At 55.4% G+C, this 15,411-nt stretch overlaps 1 protein-coding gene across 3 annotated transcripts in view; it reads left to right on the top strand.

The window, feature by feature from the left end:
• The window catches only part of AKT2 (AKT serine/threonine kinase 2), a 350,831-nt gene that overhangs the window by 25,458 nt on the left and 309,962 nt on the right, over nt 1-15,411 (top strand). For all 3 annotated transcript variants that reach the window (XR_007502390.1, XM_049787182.1, XM_049787183.1), the window contains exons 3-9: nt 3,364-3,492; nt 4,726-4,837; nt 10,857-11,010; nt 11,305-11,436; nt 12,905-12,970; nt 13,729-13,797; nt 14,493-14,615. Coding sequence is in view for 2 of the 3 variants with exons in the window: in XM_049787182.1 (XP_049643139.1) it covers nt 3,364-3,492; nt 4,726-4,837; nt 10,857-11,010; nt 11,305-11,436; nt 12,905-12,970; nt 13,729-13,797; nt 14,493-14,615 (785 nt within the window). In the remaining variant the exon portion in view is untranslated. The remainder of the gene's footprint in view (nt 1-3,363; nt 3,493-4,725; nt 4,838-10,856; nt 11,011-11,304; nt 11,437-12,904; nt 12,971-13,728; nt 13,798-14,492; nt 14,616-15,411) is intronic.

Genomic DNA, 15,411 nt, shown 5'->3' with positions numbered 1-15,411 from the left:
GGCAAACACCTTATAGTTTGCGCCACTAATCTGGCCCTTTTGTTTGTTTGTTTGTTTGTTTGTTTTTGGGCCACACCTGGAGGCGCTCAGGGGTTACTCCTGGCTGTCTGCTCAGAAATAGCTTCTGGCAGGCACAGGGGACCATATGGGACACCGGGATTCGAACCAACCACCTTAGGTCCTGGATCGGCTGCTTGCAAGGCAAACACCGCTGTGCTATCTCTCCGGGCCCATGAGGGTCACACATGGCAATGCTCAGGACTGAATCTTGGCTCTACACTCAGTGAAACATATGGGATTGAACCCGGGTCATCCACATGCAAGGCAGGCTCCTCACTCACTGTAGTACCACTCTAACCCCCCACTTTATTTTTGTAGAATAGTTTTGGATTTTGATTAGTGTACTTGATTTTTTTCCTCCTTGTTTATATTTTTAGTATCATGTCTTAGAAGCCTTATGAAATCCAGTCATGAGGTTTTACCCACATGTGTTCTGTCATTTTATGGCTTGTATTTAGGATAGATCTAATTTTTTTTTTTTGGATTTGATTTTGTTTTGGGGCCCCCACCTGGATGTGTTCAGGGCTTACTGCTTGGTCTGCACTCAGGGAACACACCTGGTTGGGCTTGGGGGACCCTATATGGTACCAGGGATTAAACCCAGGTTGCCCACTTGCAAGGCAAGCGCCTCATCCATTAGCTCTGTCCATTAGCTCTGGCCCTGAGTTTGAATTAGTGTCTGTGTAGAGAATGAGGGGCAACCAGCTTCCTTTTTCCTCTGGGTACCCAGTTGTCCCGGCACTGTTCATAGCGGAGACTGTTCTTGCTCCCTAGGAAGGTCTAGCATCCCTGTGGAAAAACACTTAACCAATGTTTTATAATTATGAACTTGTTGGGTTCATTTTGTTTTGCTTTGCGGGCTACACCCAGAGGTGCTCAGGGGCTACTGATGTCTCTGCACTCGGGAGTTACGCTTGCTAATACTCGGGGGACCCTATGGGATATCAGGGATTAAATCTGGGTCTGCTTTATGCAAAGCAAACATTGTACCCACTTTCCTATCACTCCAGCCCCTGTGAACTTGTGCTTTGACCCTCAGTTTTGTTTTTGTTTGGGGGCCACACCGAGCTGTGCTCAGGGATCACTTCTGGTGGTATTCATGAGGGACCGTGAGGGATGCTGAGGATCAAATCATAGTCAGCCGTAGTGCTGACACCCTTTCCTCCCCGCTATACTGTAGTTCTGACCCAGGCTCTTGTCTTGTTCCTCATCTGAGGGGATGTTTGCTGTGGGTTTTCATAGGTATCCTTTGTCATAGGGAGGAAATTCCCTTCTATTTCTAGCTTGTTGATATTTGTATCATGAAAGGGTGTTGGATTCTGTCAAATGATGTTTTGTTTTGTTTTTCCCTTTGTTTCACCAGTGTGGTTTTTTTTTTTTTTATATGCCTTTGATATATTGACCTGTGTATTTCTGGGATTAAGCCCATTTGTTCCTGGTGAGTGATCTTTTGGATCCTGTTGGACTTAGAGTGTTTAGATAGTTTTTGAACTTTACATTCATAAGGGTCACTTAGTGTTGACATTTGTGGGGTTTGGTGATGTCAGGAACCAAACCCAGGGCCCCACACGTGCAGGGCACATGTTCTGCTGTTGAGCTACGTTTCCTGGCCTGTGAATGTCGACAGTGCTCAGGACATTTGATTGCTCACAGTTGTTGGCAGTCCCTCACAGCTCAGTTTGCCATGTTCTCAGAGAAGGAAACAGGCTCAGGGAAAGGAAGTGGCATTTTGGTGGGCACACACAAACTCTCCAGCCTGACCTGCCGTCCGTCCCACTTGCCTGTATACTGGGGCACTTGAGGACCTGGCATGCCCTTTGTTGGCAAGAAGCTGTTAATAGTAGCATTTGCTGAACCCCGGACTCTGATATGTGCCTTAGAATGGGTGCTTTATGGTTGCTCTTGCTCTCTCTCTTCCTTTCTTCATCTCTCTTTCTCTCTCTCTCTCCCTTTCCTTCTCTTTCTCTATCCCTCTCTCCCTCTCCCTCTCTCTCTCCCCCCTCCAGCTAGAGATAGAACACACATGTTCTTCATCTTGACCATCTAACATGCGTGATTCAGGTGCCAGGGTGTCACTAGAAGGGGTCCACTGCCTTACCAGGCTGAGTATTTCTGGAAGTTGACTTGGGACCTCAGCACTGCTGGGAAGCTCCCCATTCCCACAATAAAGTGACTCAGTGACTTTTATTTAGCTTTTTTTTTGGGGGGGGGGGCCACACACGGTGATGCTCAGGCTTTGCACTCAGAAATCGCTTCTGGCTTGGGGGAGATCATATGGGATGCCAGGGATTGAACCAAGGTCCATTTTGGGTCAGCCACGTGCAAGGCAAATGTCCTTCCGCTGCGCCACTGCTCTGGCCCCACCATTTCTTACTCTTAAGATAGGGATGCTGGGACTAGAGAGAGAGTTCAGAGAGTTAAGGTACTTGTCAGAGAGATAGTTCAGAGGTCAAGATAATAGTCTTACATGAGGTCTTGATTTCATTCCTGGAATTGAAAATGGCCCCCTGAGCACTGCCAGGAGCGATCCCTGAGCCTAACCAAAACCAAAACCAAAACAAAAAACAAACACAAAAAACCAACCACTGTGTAAGCCTGTAGTACTTCCAGACATGGCTCAAAAATAAGTGCACATGCAGGTAGAAAAGAGGGTTGCTGGGCTCTGGAGCTGGCACAGAGGGGTGGGCATTCCCAGGAGCCAACCTCAGACCGGAGCTGGGAGTGGCCTCCTCCAAAGCAAAACAAAATCAAAACCCCCAAATGGGCTTGCTTTGGCATTCACGCTTGTTTGCGTTGTTCTTAGCAGCTCACTGAGGTGTGGGTCCTCGAGCAAGTGTGTGTGTGTGTGTGTATGTGTGTGTGTGTGTGTGTGTGTACGTGTGTACACGGGCATACACACACACACACTCTTGCACACAGTGAGAATGAATGTGGAGAGTCCAGGGGCACTCAGAGGGCATGGCAGCAGTTAACCCCCACCTGGCACCATGTTTTGACATTTGATCCACCTGCACAGCTGTACCGTGAATGCCAGCTTGCGGGATGGGGCCTGACAGGGCCACAGGGCATGTGTGTTTGGAAGCCTGGGCCTCCCCTGGGACTGGGCCCCGAGCTGGCAGGGGGATGTGCTGCTGGCCACACACTGAGGCAGCTGGTGCCCTGGGCACTGTGGCTGGCGCCTTCCTGCCAGGCTTTGACCTCTGGATCCCCCGGCTGGCCCAGTACCCAGCCTGTGTCAGCATCTCCCACCACGCAGCCCTGTCCCTCATGCTCTTGGTCCTGACCTCTCTCCACCTTGCTCAGGTGAATACATCAAGACTTGGAGGCCCCGGTACTTCCTGCTGAAGAGTGACGGCTCCTTCATTGGCTATAAGGAGCGACCTGAAGCCCCTGACCAGACCTTACCCCCCCTGAACAACTTTTCTGTTGCAGGTGCGTCTCCAGGTGGGCGGGCAGTTGGGCGGGTGCAGCTGACCAGAAGGGCAGGCAGGTCTTTTCCTTAGTGTGGGCTTCCCTGGGCCCACTCTCACCCTGTTCCCCTCAAGGCTGTTGACTGGGAGGTGGAGCCGGAAGGGAGGGGCAGAGCATCATCTGGGGTCCCAGCCCAAATTCAACTTTAACAGTGGAGAGTCTCTGCACCTATCACCTAGAGGCAGCCAGGGCTGCCACTCAATCCATTCCGGGGACCAGCCTCAGTCCTCTGTCTGTGCAACCCGGATGGCCTCCAGCCAATGAAAGCGGGGTGGCTCCAAGCCATTGCTTGCACCTGATAAAGCTGTGGATTTGCCCACTGCCCTCTCTGTCCTGATGACCAAGGCCATTTTCCTGCCTCTTGACGCCCCCTGCCTGCTCCCCATCTCCACACATTCCTCAGCCTGGAGCATCGCTTTCACCCAGCTCATTCCCTGGAACCTTGCCCTGACCCCCTCCTGGTCCTGGTCACTTCTGTATGTAGACTCCAGCTTTTTCCTGAGCTCCCAGTCTGGTGGGCAGCGTCCACTCAGGCAAGCCGCCTTGCTCTGATTGGCCGGTGAGAGTCCCGCCCACCCTTCTCCCCACCCAAGTCCTGGAGGATTGGCTGCTCCCTGGCTAGGTCCTGGATGCTCTCTATTTCCTCTCTGGCCTGCCCCTCCTTGGTGTAGCCCTAGCTTCTTTGGGTTTCTGTGTCTCAGCCTCCCCGTTCTCTCAGCCACACCCAGTAGAGCCTGTTGAAATCTCCCCTCTCCTCCTTTATGGCTGTTGCTTGTCCTTCAGACCCCTCACCACATTTTCCTCCAGCCTGTCTCTCTGTGCTGAGCTCCATCCTCAACAGGATTCCTCTTAGGATTCTGAGGATTTAAAGGTGTGTCTGCGAGAGTTTCCCTCTGCTATGGGGAACTAAGCAGTTGCCATTCCCAAGCCACTTGGGCCTTCTTTCTGCACACCCTTTCCTTTGGGGCTCAGTTGCATAGATGCTGCCTTATCCCAGAAGCCCTCCTGGGTTGGCTGCTGTCTCCCTCCTCACACACTCTGACTTTGAATCTGATAGGGGTGGGGGGTAAGGCCAGGGTTGTCCTGGTCACTCAGGTGTCCCTGGTGCTTCCTGGCACAGGAGTGGCACAGCTGGTGCCTTGAGGAAGGGCTGCAGCTGCCCCGAGAACTCTTGTCTCTCCCCTCTGCCTGCAGAGTGTCAGCTGATGAAGACTGAGAGGCCACGGCCCAACACCTTCGTCATCCGCTGCCTGCAGTGGACCACAGTGATCGAAAGGACCTTCCACGTAGACTCTCCAGATGAGAGGTGAGTCTGGGTCCTCCTGGGTGCAGGAGGTCAGGCCTGTCAGGAGATGGGACAGCAGGACATCCACCTCTGCTTACAGGTGGCCGGGGCTGGAGAGCAGGCGGTAGTCTGTGAGGCCTAGATTGGCCTCAGTGCTGCTGGGCCCTGGAGACCCTGGGAGGGGCAGGGAGCTGCATTTTGTATTTATTTCTGGAGTTCATGCCTGTTTAGGGACTAGTCCCAGCTCATTGCTGGGGGGCCTTTGGGAGAGGCCATGCAGGGGAACAAACGTGAGCCCTCACATACACAGAATGAGCTGTGCCATTTGAGGAGATGCATTTTAATGCCCGTCTCTGTGCTAAGCTCCACCCTCAGTGAGATTCCCCTGATGCTGAGAGGATTTGAAGGTGTATCTGGGAGAGATTCCTCCCTCCTGCCCCCCCCTCCCTCCCTGAGCTCTGGATTGGTCTTGGGGGTCCTTGAACTGCTTCTGCATGTGCGGACACGCTCGAGCGAGAGATCTTTGTGCCCGTGTCTGGTTTTCATTCTTACACGGAAGGTACTATACTTTGACAGAAACTCTTCTCCACTTGCTTGTCTCCTTCATGTGTCTGGAGGAATCTCTAAAGCTTTAATAGAAGGGGACTACTTTAACAGGAAAAATATCTATGGGGTTGCGGGTGCTGAGGGCTGACTCCTGGCTCTGTCAGGGGCCACTCCTAGCAGGGCTCAGGGAACCACAGGTGGTCCCAGGGCAGGAATCCAGGCTAACTGTGTACTTACTCACTGAACTGTTCTCTGGTCCACGAAGTTTACACGCTAGGAGATTTAACTCTGTAGTGAGTGAGGTAAGCCCAGTGAGTCTTCTCCTTAGATCCTCACTTTGAAAAATGCTCCATTCACTTGATGAGGGAGGGTTTTATTAGCTGAGAACTGCTAAATCGGGCTGTCCCCAAGCACCAGGGTGGCACAGGGTGGCAGAGCTCTATATCCAGAGTCTGAGAGCGCTACACTGATGACACGCCAGTGTTGGAGCTTGCACAGTCTCCTCATCTAAATGGAAGCAGACCCTGTGCTGGTGCAGGTGGGGAGCATACACAACTCATCAGCAGTCACCCCCATGGGCACAAGGGCCCCAAAGTTAGAGCTACCCCTTCGAGGAACAGAACTGCCAGCTCAGGCAGGTCAGCGTACATGGCCTTTCCCGAAGGCTGAAGGAAGGGTAGGAACTGGCCTGGGGAGGGGAGGAGGGGGCGGCAGGTGTCAAAGTCTGGGGGTTCAGTCCCAGAGGCTCAGCTCTGGGGCCTTGGGAGGGGAAGCAGAGGCCTCAGCTCCAGGGCTCAGCCAGGCCCTTCAGGCTGTGGGGACCTGTCAGAGAGCCCAAGACTCTCTGCCTCGCTTTGCTGCTGAGCCCTTGGGTGCCCACTTCAGACTAGGCAGCAAGATAGTCCTTGCTTCCTCCTCTGGCCTGCACTGTGGAGACCACCCTCAGCTCCCTGTCTTCGACCCCACAAGGTGCCCAGGAACCCAGCTCTGTTAGGGCCAACCATCGATGGTAGTCAGATGTGGCGTGGCTGCCCACATGGTGTAGATCTCTTCTGTCTCCTCCCTGCCCCGCAGGCCTGCCAGCTTGGTGGGCACATAGATGGGAGAGGACGAGGGAAAATAAAGTTTTTCCCTAGTCAACCCCTGCATCACAGCTGCCAGCCGATGGAGCTGGCTCCGGAGGTCAGATACAGCCTGTGCTGACCAGCTTGGCTCTTTGGCCTGTGCAGTGGTCCCCGCTGCCGTGGTGCTGTTCACTTGGTTTCTCTCGGCCTGTGGGAAGCTGGCACAGAGGTGGGTGAACAGTATCCCAGTTTGCACAGATAAGGCCCCTTTGTGTATTCATTTATGAGTTTGTGGCCCTGAGGGGTCCCGTCTGGGAGTCAGTTGGGCTGCATCTCACAGGTGGCTGCTCTGATGCTCTGCCCAGTTGACTCCCAGTGTGTCCCTTGCCCTCAAAGCCTGTGTTCGGGCCCTCCAGGGAGTGTCCGTATCCCCCTGGGCAGCTGTCTAGTTGTTTTTGTCGCCTATGTGGGGTCCCTCATGTCTTCCGTGATCTGTGTAGTTCTTGGGGTGACTTGTTCACTGTGCTTCGTTTTTCTTCATGCTGCCCTCAAGCAGGGGTGCTGGTAACATAAAAAAGACTTCAGCGAACCCGTCACCCGACTCATCCCATCCTTGGGCCACTGTATTAGCTTGGTCCCCACCTGTTCACACGCTGTGAAGGGCAGAGAGCAGAAAGCAGAGGAAGGAGAGCTGTAGGGAAATGTGGAGAGGGGCACAACCCCCCAGGCAGGCCCACCTCAGGCCAGCCGTTATGGTGACGGCTCAGGGACCAGATGGGGCTTCGTACCCACACGTCAGCAATGAAATCCAGGCCAAGGACAGTTCACTGGTCGTCCCTCCAGGCACACAGGGTCTGGCCTTTGAGGGGAGCACCTCTGTGCTGTTTGTCTGTCCTTTTTGCTGTCCTGTTTGCCATTTGTCCTTCTGTCTCAGCCTCTGGTGGGATCTCAGGCTTCCTCCCCCGAAGCTGGGACGTTAGGCAGGAACTGAATCCTGTCAACCTGCATCAAATCCTCCAGCTACTTCCTGTGAGTAGGTTGAGGATGCGGAACCCCAACGTGGCCCCCAACACCTTGCTTGCCCTCCTGGCAGTAGCTGTGCCCACAGACAGCCCGTGGCCTCCACCCTGCCAGCACTTTCCCTGCTCACCTATTCCAGTCCTGGGCCTGCAGGGATGTTTGCTCCAGGTGGTCCCCACTCCAGGGGCTTCCCTGCTGCCTCCACCCTGTGCCCAGAGCAAGGCCAGGAGCATAGGAGCTTCTGGGGAGTATGGGGGGCATGGACCCCACTTCCTGTCACTTCCTTGGAGGCACTGACAGGCAGCCGCTGACCCATTTGACCCTCTGATCCCCTCCCTGTCATGCCACCACTGAGGCTTGGGTAAGGGGAGGTGGCTGCTCGGTGTAGCTCAGCCCTGCCCCACCCTTGAGCATGCCCAGGTTAGTTGGGGTACACCCCATCTGTGCTGCTCTGTGGTGGGGGCTCTAGGAGAGGTGGGAGGGTCCCCGAATGTTCCTTTCCCAGGCCTCTTTGAGCTGCCTGTGGAACTGGCCAAATGTCTACTCCCCATGTAGGTGGATCAGGGCTTGCCAGGCACAGGGCCTCGTGCCTGCTGTGGAGTTGGGGAGCCCCCCAGGGTGGCCCAGGTCAAGCTCCTGGGGCCATTTCCCCCCTCCTCCTGGTCTGTTCTTTTACTGTTGGTTTTAGTTTTGGGGCCACATCTGGCGATGCTCAGGGGGTCACTCCTGGATGGGCCTCAAGGGATAGAACCTCACGCTCAAGCTCAAGGCAAGTGCCCTCCTTGAATCGCTCCTGGTGGTGTCCTTAGCCCAGAGTCTCTCTTGAGGCTGGGGTTGCGGCCATGGGAGCAGGTTTCCTGTGGCCTTGGTTTCCCTGTCGGCAATGCCCTTCCTGCCACAAAGCGCCTGAGGAGACCACTGTGAGGCTGGAGGAAGGAGGCCACTGCCTCTGGGGGCTCTTGAAGAGGGGAGAGTTGCCAACCCCAGCCGAGGTGGGAGCTCCCCTCTGCCCCAGACACTGTCACAAATTGGGCACTGGCCCTCACTTCTGGAATCGCGATGCTGCAACCTGCTGTCTCAGTCCACTTGGAGCTGTCTGGGGCCCATCAGATGCTGGCTGGGATAGCGCTGGTTAGCTGGGGGGGGGGTTGGGGGGGGCTGGGGGGGCTGGTGTTTTCCCGCACCCATGTTGGGGTGGCCTGGTTACTGTCAAAGCCCAGAGGCAGCTGCTGTCACTCCTGCCGTCCACTCCTCTCTCCTTGGAGACAAGCTGGAGGCAGACAAGTTGGTCACGTTCTCTCGTTATGTATTATGTTTTGGGATCTTCTTTTTATATATTCCTTTTATTTTGAGCCTGTGGCCTTACGCCCCAGGTCAGCATTTAAAATCCTCCAGGGGGTCGAACTGCGTTTGCTTGTTGGCTCCTCGGTACCACGTGCTGCCCAAGCGCTGTCAGCAACAACCCCGAGCCTGGACTAGTGAGTGTCCGAGAGCCCCCAGGTGTGGCCCCCAAACCAAAGAACCAGTTTTACTGGGAGGCTGGTCGTGGGATGTGTGCTCCCCTCCCCCTTCATAAGGAAGATGTTAGGAGGACATAAATGAGGGGACCTAGACTGCCAGGAGCGTGCCAAAGAGGCCAGGGGTTCAACCCTGTTGAGAAATGCTGGCCTGAGGCATTGGGGGTGGGGCGCCCTGCTGAGCTGGGTGAGCCTGGCCAAGCACCGCCCCCCCTTCCTCCTCACTTCCTCTTAGCACCTACCAGATACCTAAGAACTCCTGCCCTTCCTGGTGTGAACAGCTGTTGGCCTGCTTCAAACCTGCCTTATGAGGCAGATGATGAGAGCCCCTACAGGGGCTGGAAGTGGCGCCGTGTGGGCCTGGGGCTTTGTCTGCCCACCCTGAATGTGGGCCCTGCACAAGCCCTGGGCTTTCCTTTGTGCTTGAGTTGGTGTCTTGGCCCCTGTCCCCAGTCATGCAGGTGGGATGTGTGTGATTCTTCCCATCCATCGGGTGCTTGAGAGAGTGAGTTCATCCTCGCTCTGCTCTGCCTCCCTGTTCTCTCTTGGGCACAACCAGCACTTGGGCTCCCAGGGTCCTTCCTGACATGCTTCGGTGTGCCCACCATGGGGCGTTGTCCAGTCCCTGCAGCCCAGGGGCTTATGCTGCAGCTGTGTTTAAGGGCACATGGGGCGTTCACCTTGCACAAGGCCAACCCAGGTTTGATCTCTGGCATCCCATCGGGTCCCTCAAGCCCTCCAGAAGGGACCCCCTGAATGCAGAGCCAGGAGTAAGTGCTCAGCATCACTGTGTGTGATCTAAACACTAAAAAATAAAAGCCACACCCAGTCCTCGGCTGTGGCCTGAGTCTGGACCACCACCTGCTGAGAGTGCCTCACGACCAGCCGCAGGGGACACAGAGAACAGAGATGCAGGAGTGTCACCCCCTTGGTGCCAGCCTCTGGCTAGGTGACCTGGCCAGGCCCCCAGCACCTCCTACAGCCACAGCAGCAGCCGTGCCTCAGGTCTCTCGAGTGGTCGCTATGATTGGGGGCACCTGCTCCTGCTCTTGAGTTTTCTCTTTCCAGGGAGAGGAGGTGGTTTTGGGTCACACCCAGAGGTGCCCAGGGCTTACTCTGGGCTCTGTGCCAGGGATTGAAGCCTGCTCAGCCATGTGCCAGGCAAGTGCCTTAGCCCAGTGCTATCTCTTCCTCTCCGATTTTCCTTTCCCCATTCTCAATGTTCGCTTCATTTCCCTACTGGTCTCCTTCCTGACTATTAGGAGAGTTTGTGTTCCTATCTGTTTGCATCAAGGTATATGTACCCACATTAGAGTGTGTGCTGGGTCAAAAGTGGGGTGTGTGGAGACGGTGTGTTTTGCGTTTTATTTTCTTCTGATGTCTGGTCATTGTCATTGTCCCCGCCCCTGCATGCATTTTCACTCTCTGCAAGTTTGCAAGTATCAGAAGCAAGTTTTCAGGAGTAATGAAAAGAACCAGTGGCTTGTTCTTTTTGTTTTGGGAGTTTGGGCCTGGTGGTGCCCAGGAATTGGCCTGGTATGTGGTGCAGTTGTCTATCCTGTGGGTCTCAGGCCTCTCTGGGTAGAGAGGGGACCTGGGCTTCCATATACAGAGCCAGAGCACTGAGCCTGGAGCACTGTCCCAGTGTTTCCTCTCTGCTAGTGTCACCTGTAGACTCGGGTTTGGCCCCGCTCCAGAGGGAATGTGTGATTATTAGTGTCCTCTTGTTCCAGACCCGCTTGGTGTCTAACCGTGGCCCTGTAGTCAGGACCTGGGGAGGCTATGCTCTTCCTCCACAGGAGGCCTTCCTCACCCTTCCCCAGCTCTGACCCCACCAAAATGCCCAGAGGGATAGGGCTTTCCTGCCTCTAGTCTCATAGGGTGTGCCCACAGGGAGGAGTGGATGCGGGCCATCCAGATGGTCGCCAACAGCCTCAAGCAGCGCAGCCCTGGAGAGGACCCCATGGACTACAAGTGCGGCTCTCCAAGTGACTCCTCAGCTGCCGAGGAGATGGAGGTGGCCGTCAGCAAGGCAAGGGCCAAAGTGGTAAGTGCCTGGGGGGAGCAGAAAAGCCGCCTGGTGAGCGCCCCCCACTCTGCCCTGCCACCTCAGTTCCTATCCTGGCCGTGCAGCGAGATGCCCGGGGCTGCTCCATGCCGTGCCGTGGGAGTGGGGAGCCCCGGTCTGCAGGCCACCCGAGGACACCCTGCCTCCACCGGCGCCTCCCTCTCTGTGCCTGTCTGGCAGTAGTGGCCTTTGATTTTTCCTTTTTCTTTGTGAAAATTTCCTCCCCGGGCCGGGTGCCAGGCCCTGACTGCCCCACTCTCCCATCCCTGGCAGACCATGAATGACTTCGACTATCTCAAGCTCCTGGGCAAGGGCACCTTTGGCAAAGTCATCCTGGTGAGAGAGAAGGCCACAGGCCGCTACTACGCCATGAAGATCCTGCGGAAGGAGGTGATCATCGCCAAGGTGAGGCTGGTCGGGGCCTGCCCACGCGTGCCCCCTCTGCTGGCCTTTCCTCACTCCCTCCTGACTTGGTGCTGTGGGGCCTCAGGGACCCGGAGGGGCGCTGGGCTCAGGGTGGGCCAAGAATGGGCTTGTTTCTTTCCTGATTCACTTTTCTAACTGGAAAATTCCACACATGCAAAACCTCCCTCTAAAACCAAAGAAGTCCCTCAAAGTGCCAGCATGTCAATTAAAGCTTGATAATAAGATTTTAGTATCTAAAAACTCTTTATAAATTTTGTAAGTTAATTGCGGACTTTCTCGCGTGCCAGCTGCAAGGCCTTTGTGTGCCACTGCTGGCACACGTACCATAGGTTCGCCATCGCGGCCATAGGGTCTCCCGAGCCTGCCAGGAGCAATTTCTGAGCGCAGAGCCAGGAGTAAGCCCTGAGCGCCACCGGGTATGATCTGAACCTCATTCCCCCCTAAAGTCTCCCTCCCACATTCTAATTAGAGCCAGAGACATAGTAGGCGGAGAAGGTGCTTGCTTTACATGGTACCCCATGTGGCCCCCACAAACTCTCGGGGACCCTTCGCAGTCCTAGTAATCAGCTATCTTGGACTTCTTGTTTTGGAAGCTCTGTGTCTGCTCCTTTATTTGGACCTGGTGGGTTGTTTATTTGTTTTTTTGTGTTTTTCTTTTTTTTTTTTTTGGTTTTTGGGTCACACTGGCAGCGCTCAGGGGTTCCTTCTGGCTCTACGCTCAGAAATCGCTCCTAGCAGGCTCGGGGGACCATATGGGATGCCGGGATTCGAACCACCCTCCTTCTGTATGCAAGGCGAACGCCTTATCTTCGTGCTATCTCTCCGGTCCCCGGTGGGTTTTTAAGACAGTCTAGACCCCCCCCACCCCCCTGTAGTTTGACCGGATGGTCCGGTGAGGATTTTTCTAGACTAGCATCTTCTCTTCTAAGGGCTCTCCCAGGGCCTTCTCAGGCCTTCTCCAAGGCTCCTTCTCAGTACTGTGGCCACTCTGAGCCCTACCTTGGTTTTCGATGGGGTGCAGGGGACACTCTAGCATGCGTCCTCCACCTCTCCCCTAAAAGCCCCCCTCCCACCAAACTGTGCTGGCCTTGGCAGCCTTGCCTGATGTCCTGAACACAAACTCACCTAATAGAGGCCAGTGTGGGGGCAGCTGCTCTCCATTAGCAAGTGGGACAATTTCTGGCTCTTGGGTTCAGGGAAAAGTCTGAGAATTTGTTTCCTCAGAGGCCCAGCCTACTTCTCCATGCATTTTTGAGCAGGCGCATCCAAGTTCGTGTCGGCCCCCCATGGGCTCAGTGATGGGCCTGCAGTGTCCCAGCCCTGTCATTCTGTCACATGTTGCCATCCAGTTGCCTTTCACTAGGATGGTGTGACCTCATTGTGAAGAGAGGGGCCTGGACGGGGCCTACAACACACTCTGACCCCCTCTTCTGGCCTCTATCTGCAGGATGAAGTCGCCCACACAGTTACGGAGAGCAGAGTCCTCCAGAATACCAGGCACCCATTCCTCACCGTGAGTGTCCCCCTGGGCATGGGGCTGCCGGGCGGTCCTTGGATGGAATGCAGGCAAATTCTGGCCACACTGACACCCTGCAGTGGCAGGGTGCTCTCCAGACTGGGACACTAGGTGTACGGCACCCCAGGTTGGAGCGCCAAGGAGCGCAGCACTCTCTCCACTTTCTCCAGGTGGAGCTTTCATGCTCTACCAACTATGGCTGCTTCTATGCCAGAGGGAGTCCCTCTGAGGACCCTGGAGAAATACCTAGCACAGGTGGTATAAGGGACCAGTGTTGTAGGGGTCACTCTAGAAACAGCTGGTCATTGTGCTGCCCCAGCTAGACCTGGCAGCTACTACTTGAGTACCAGCTTGAGTACCCTATTTGAGTACAGGTGTTCTGGCCAGTGTCCCTTAGTGAATCTTTGCAAGTGTCTTCCATGGAAATAGGAGTTTTACATAGAGGTGTCACTCCAGGGTCCTCCCTCTGGCTTCCTTAGAGCAGTCAGCTGTTGGCTGAGCCTGTCCACCTTCTGTCTCAGGCCAGCTCCCGTTTCCACCTTCCAGCCACCAGTCCTGCTCTGGGGAAGGGTCCTTCCCTGACGTGATGTGCTGTGTGAAGCAGCCGTAGTTGGTAGAGCAGGAGAGCTCCACCTGGTCACGGAGACATGGCTTAGTACAGTCGCCTTTGTGTGTGTGCGTGTGTGTGTATGTGTGTTCACAGTGGCCTCCTGGGAGTCAGAGGGCACCTGTGTTTGCCCCCCTGACTTCTGCAGGCCCTCAAGTACGCCTTCCAGACCCACGACCGCCTGTGCTTCGTGATGGAGTACGCCAATGGAGGCGAGGTGAGCCGAGGGACTGCCTACCCACTCGGGCGGGGATGGGGACAAGGGTGGGCCAGCTAAGTGGGGGCTTTCATCACTGGGGAAACTGAGGCGAGAGAGGTGAAGTCCACATACCTCGGTAGACAGAGCTCATGTCCAGAGTTGGGGGTTGACCGTGTAGCTGCAAAGGGTTGCAGCTACCCAAGGAAGTGGATGTGGCTTTTCAGCCACGTCTGGTGTAAAGTCCAGATTCAGAGAAATCAGCCACGCTGGCCACAGAGTTGATCCGGTCCCCGGCCTCACTTGAGTGCTCTGTTGCCCGCGCATGCCTGGTGTCCTGCTCTCAGTATGCATGGGGACTCATGCCCTCTTTATACACACACGGTGAACTCAGCCCCTCTGTGCACACCGGGGTACACACTAGTACCCAGTACCAGTTCACAGCTCAGTACTGCCCCCTTCCCATGTGTGTCATAGCCCCCGCTGTGCCCTCTTGATTCCCCTGGCCCCAGCTCACCTCCCCCTCCCCCTCAGCCCCTGCTTCTCTCCTTTACTCCCGTCCATGAGTCATCATATCTGTGCCGTCACCTGAGCGTTCCTTGCTGTCCCTCCCCTGGTCTTTCTTGCTTTCTGTCATGGGGTCATAGACAGGGTCGCTGTGTCACCGGGCTTGTCTCACCTCTGTGGGTGGGCTGCGCCTTGTCCTGCCCTGGCAGCTCTTCTTCCACCTGTCCCGGGAGCGAGTGTTCACGGAGGAGCGCGCCCGCTTCTACGGCGCTGAGATTGTGTCGGCCCTAGAGTACCTGCACTCTCGGGACGTGGTGTACCGCGATATCAAGGTGAGCAAGGGGCTGGGGCTGACTCTGCGGGGACTCAGCCCTCCTTCGGGGTCCAGTGGGGAACTGCGCCTCCTCCTGAGCCTCGTGGCAGTCAATGACAAGCCCCCCAAACTAGTCTAGTCTGGCAGAATCTTCCAGAGCCTAGCAGCCTTGTCCTGACGGGCCCTGATTCTGCCACCCTCGTGTGCACCACAGTACAGGACCTGTGGACCCCCCCCCCCCCAAAAAAAAAAAGAAAACATGGCGCACTTACTCCTAATGCACTGTTTGCTCCTGGAACATAATGGATGGGTCATGGACCATGTCCAGATAGCACTCAAGGGAGCTAGATAAAGGCACAGTGCTAGCCTTGCAGCTTTGAATCCCCAGAGCACTGCCAGGTGTGGTCCAGCTCAACCCAGTCCCCATGGCAGTGTGGGCACTTCTGAGAGCTCACATTTAGGGGGCAAGGTCGCTCCGATGGATGCACCTGTGTTCATGGGTGTGGGAGGTGTGGGAAGCTGCTATCCAACAGGGAGGAAAGTGGCATCTATTTGGGAGTGGGGCATGACGAGGAGAGGTTATGCACACCCACAAAATGATACATTACTTTTTCTTTTCGTTTGGTGTTGGTTTGGGGTCCACACATGGAGGCGCTTCAGGGTTTCTCCTAGCTCTAAGCTCAGGAATCACTCCTGGCTAGGTGTGGGGAGCCCTATGGGATGCCGGGGATTCAACCTGGGTTGGTCCCTTGCAAGGCGAGCACTCTGCCCACTGTATTATGGCTCTGGCCCCCAGTTTGCCCATTTGTGTTTTC

Source organism: Suncus etruscus, chromosome 14 (genome assembly GCF_024139225.1).
Source record: "Suncus etruscus isolate mSunEtr1 chromosome 14, mSunEtr1.pri.cur, whole genome shotgun sequence".
Lineage (NCBI taxonomy): Eukaryota > Metazoa > Chordata > Mammalia > Eulipotyphla > Soricidae > Suncus > Suncus etruscus.
The sequence above is the reverse complement of the archived record's forward strand: the minus strand, read 5'-3'. Positions and strand labels throughout refer to the sequence as shown.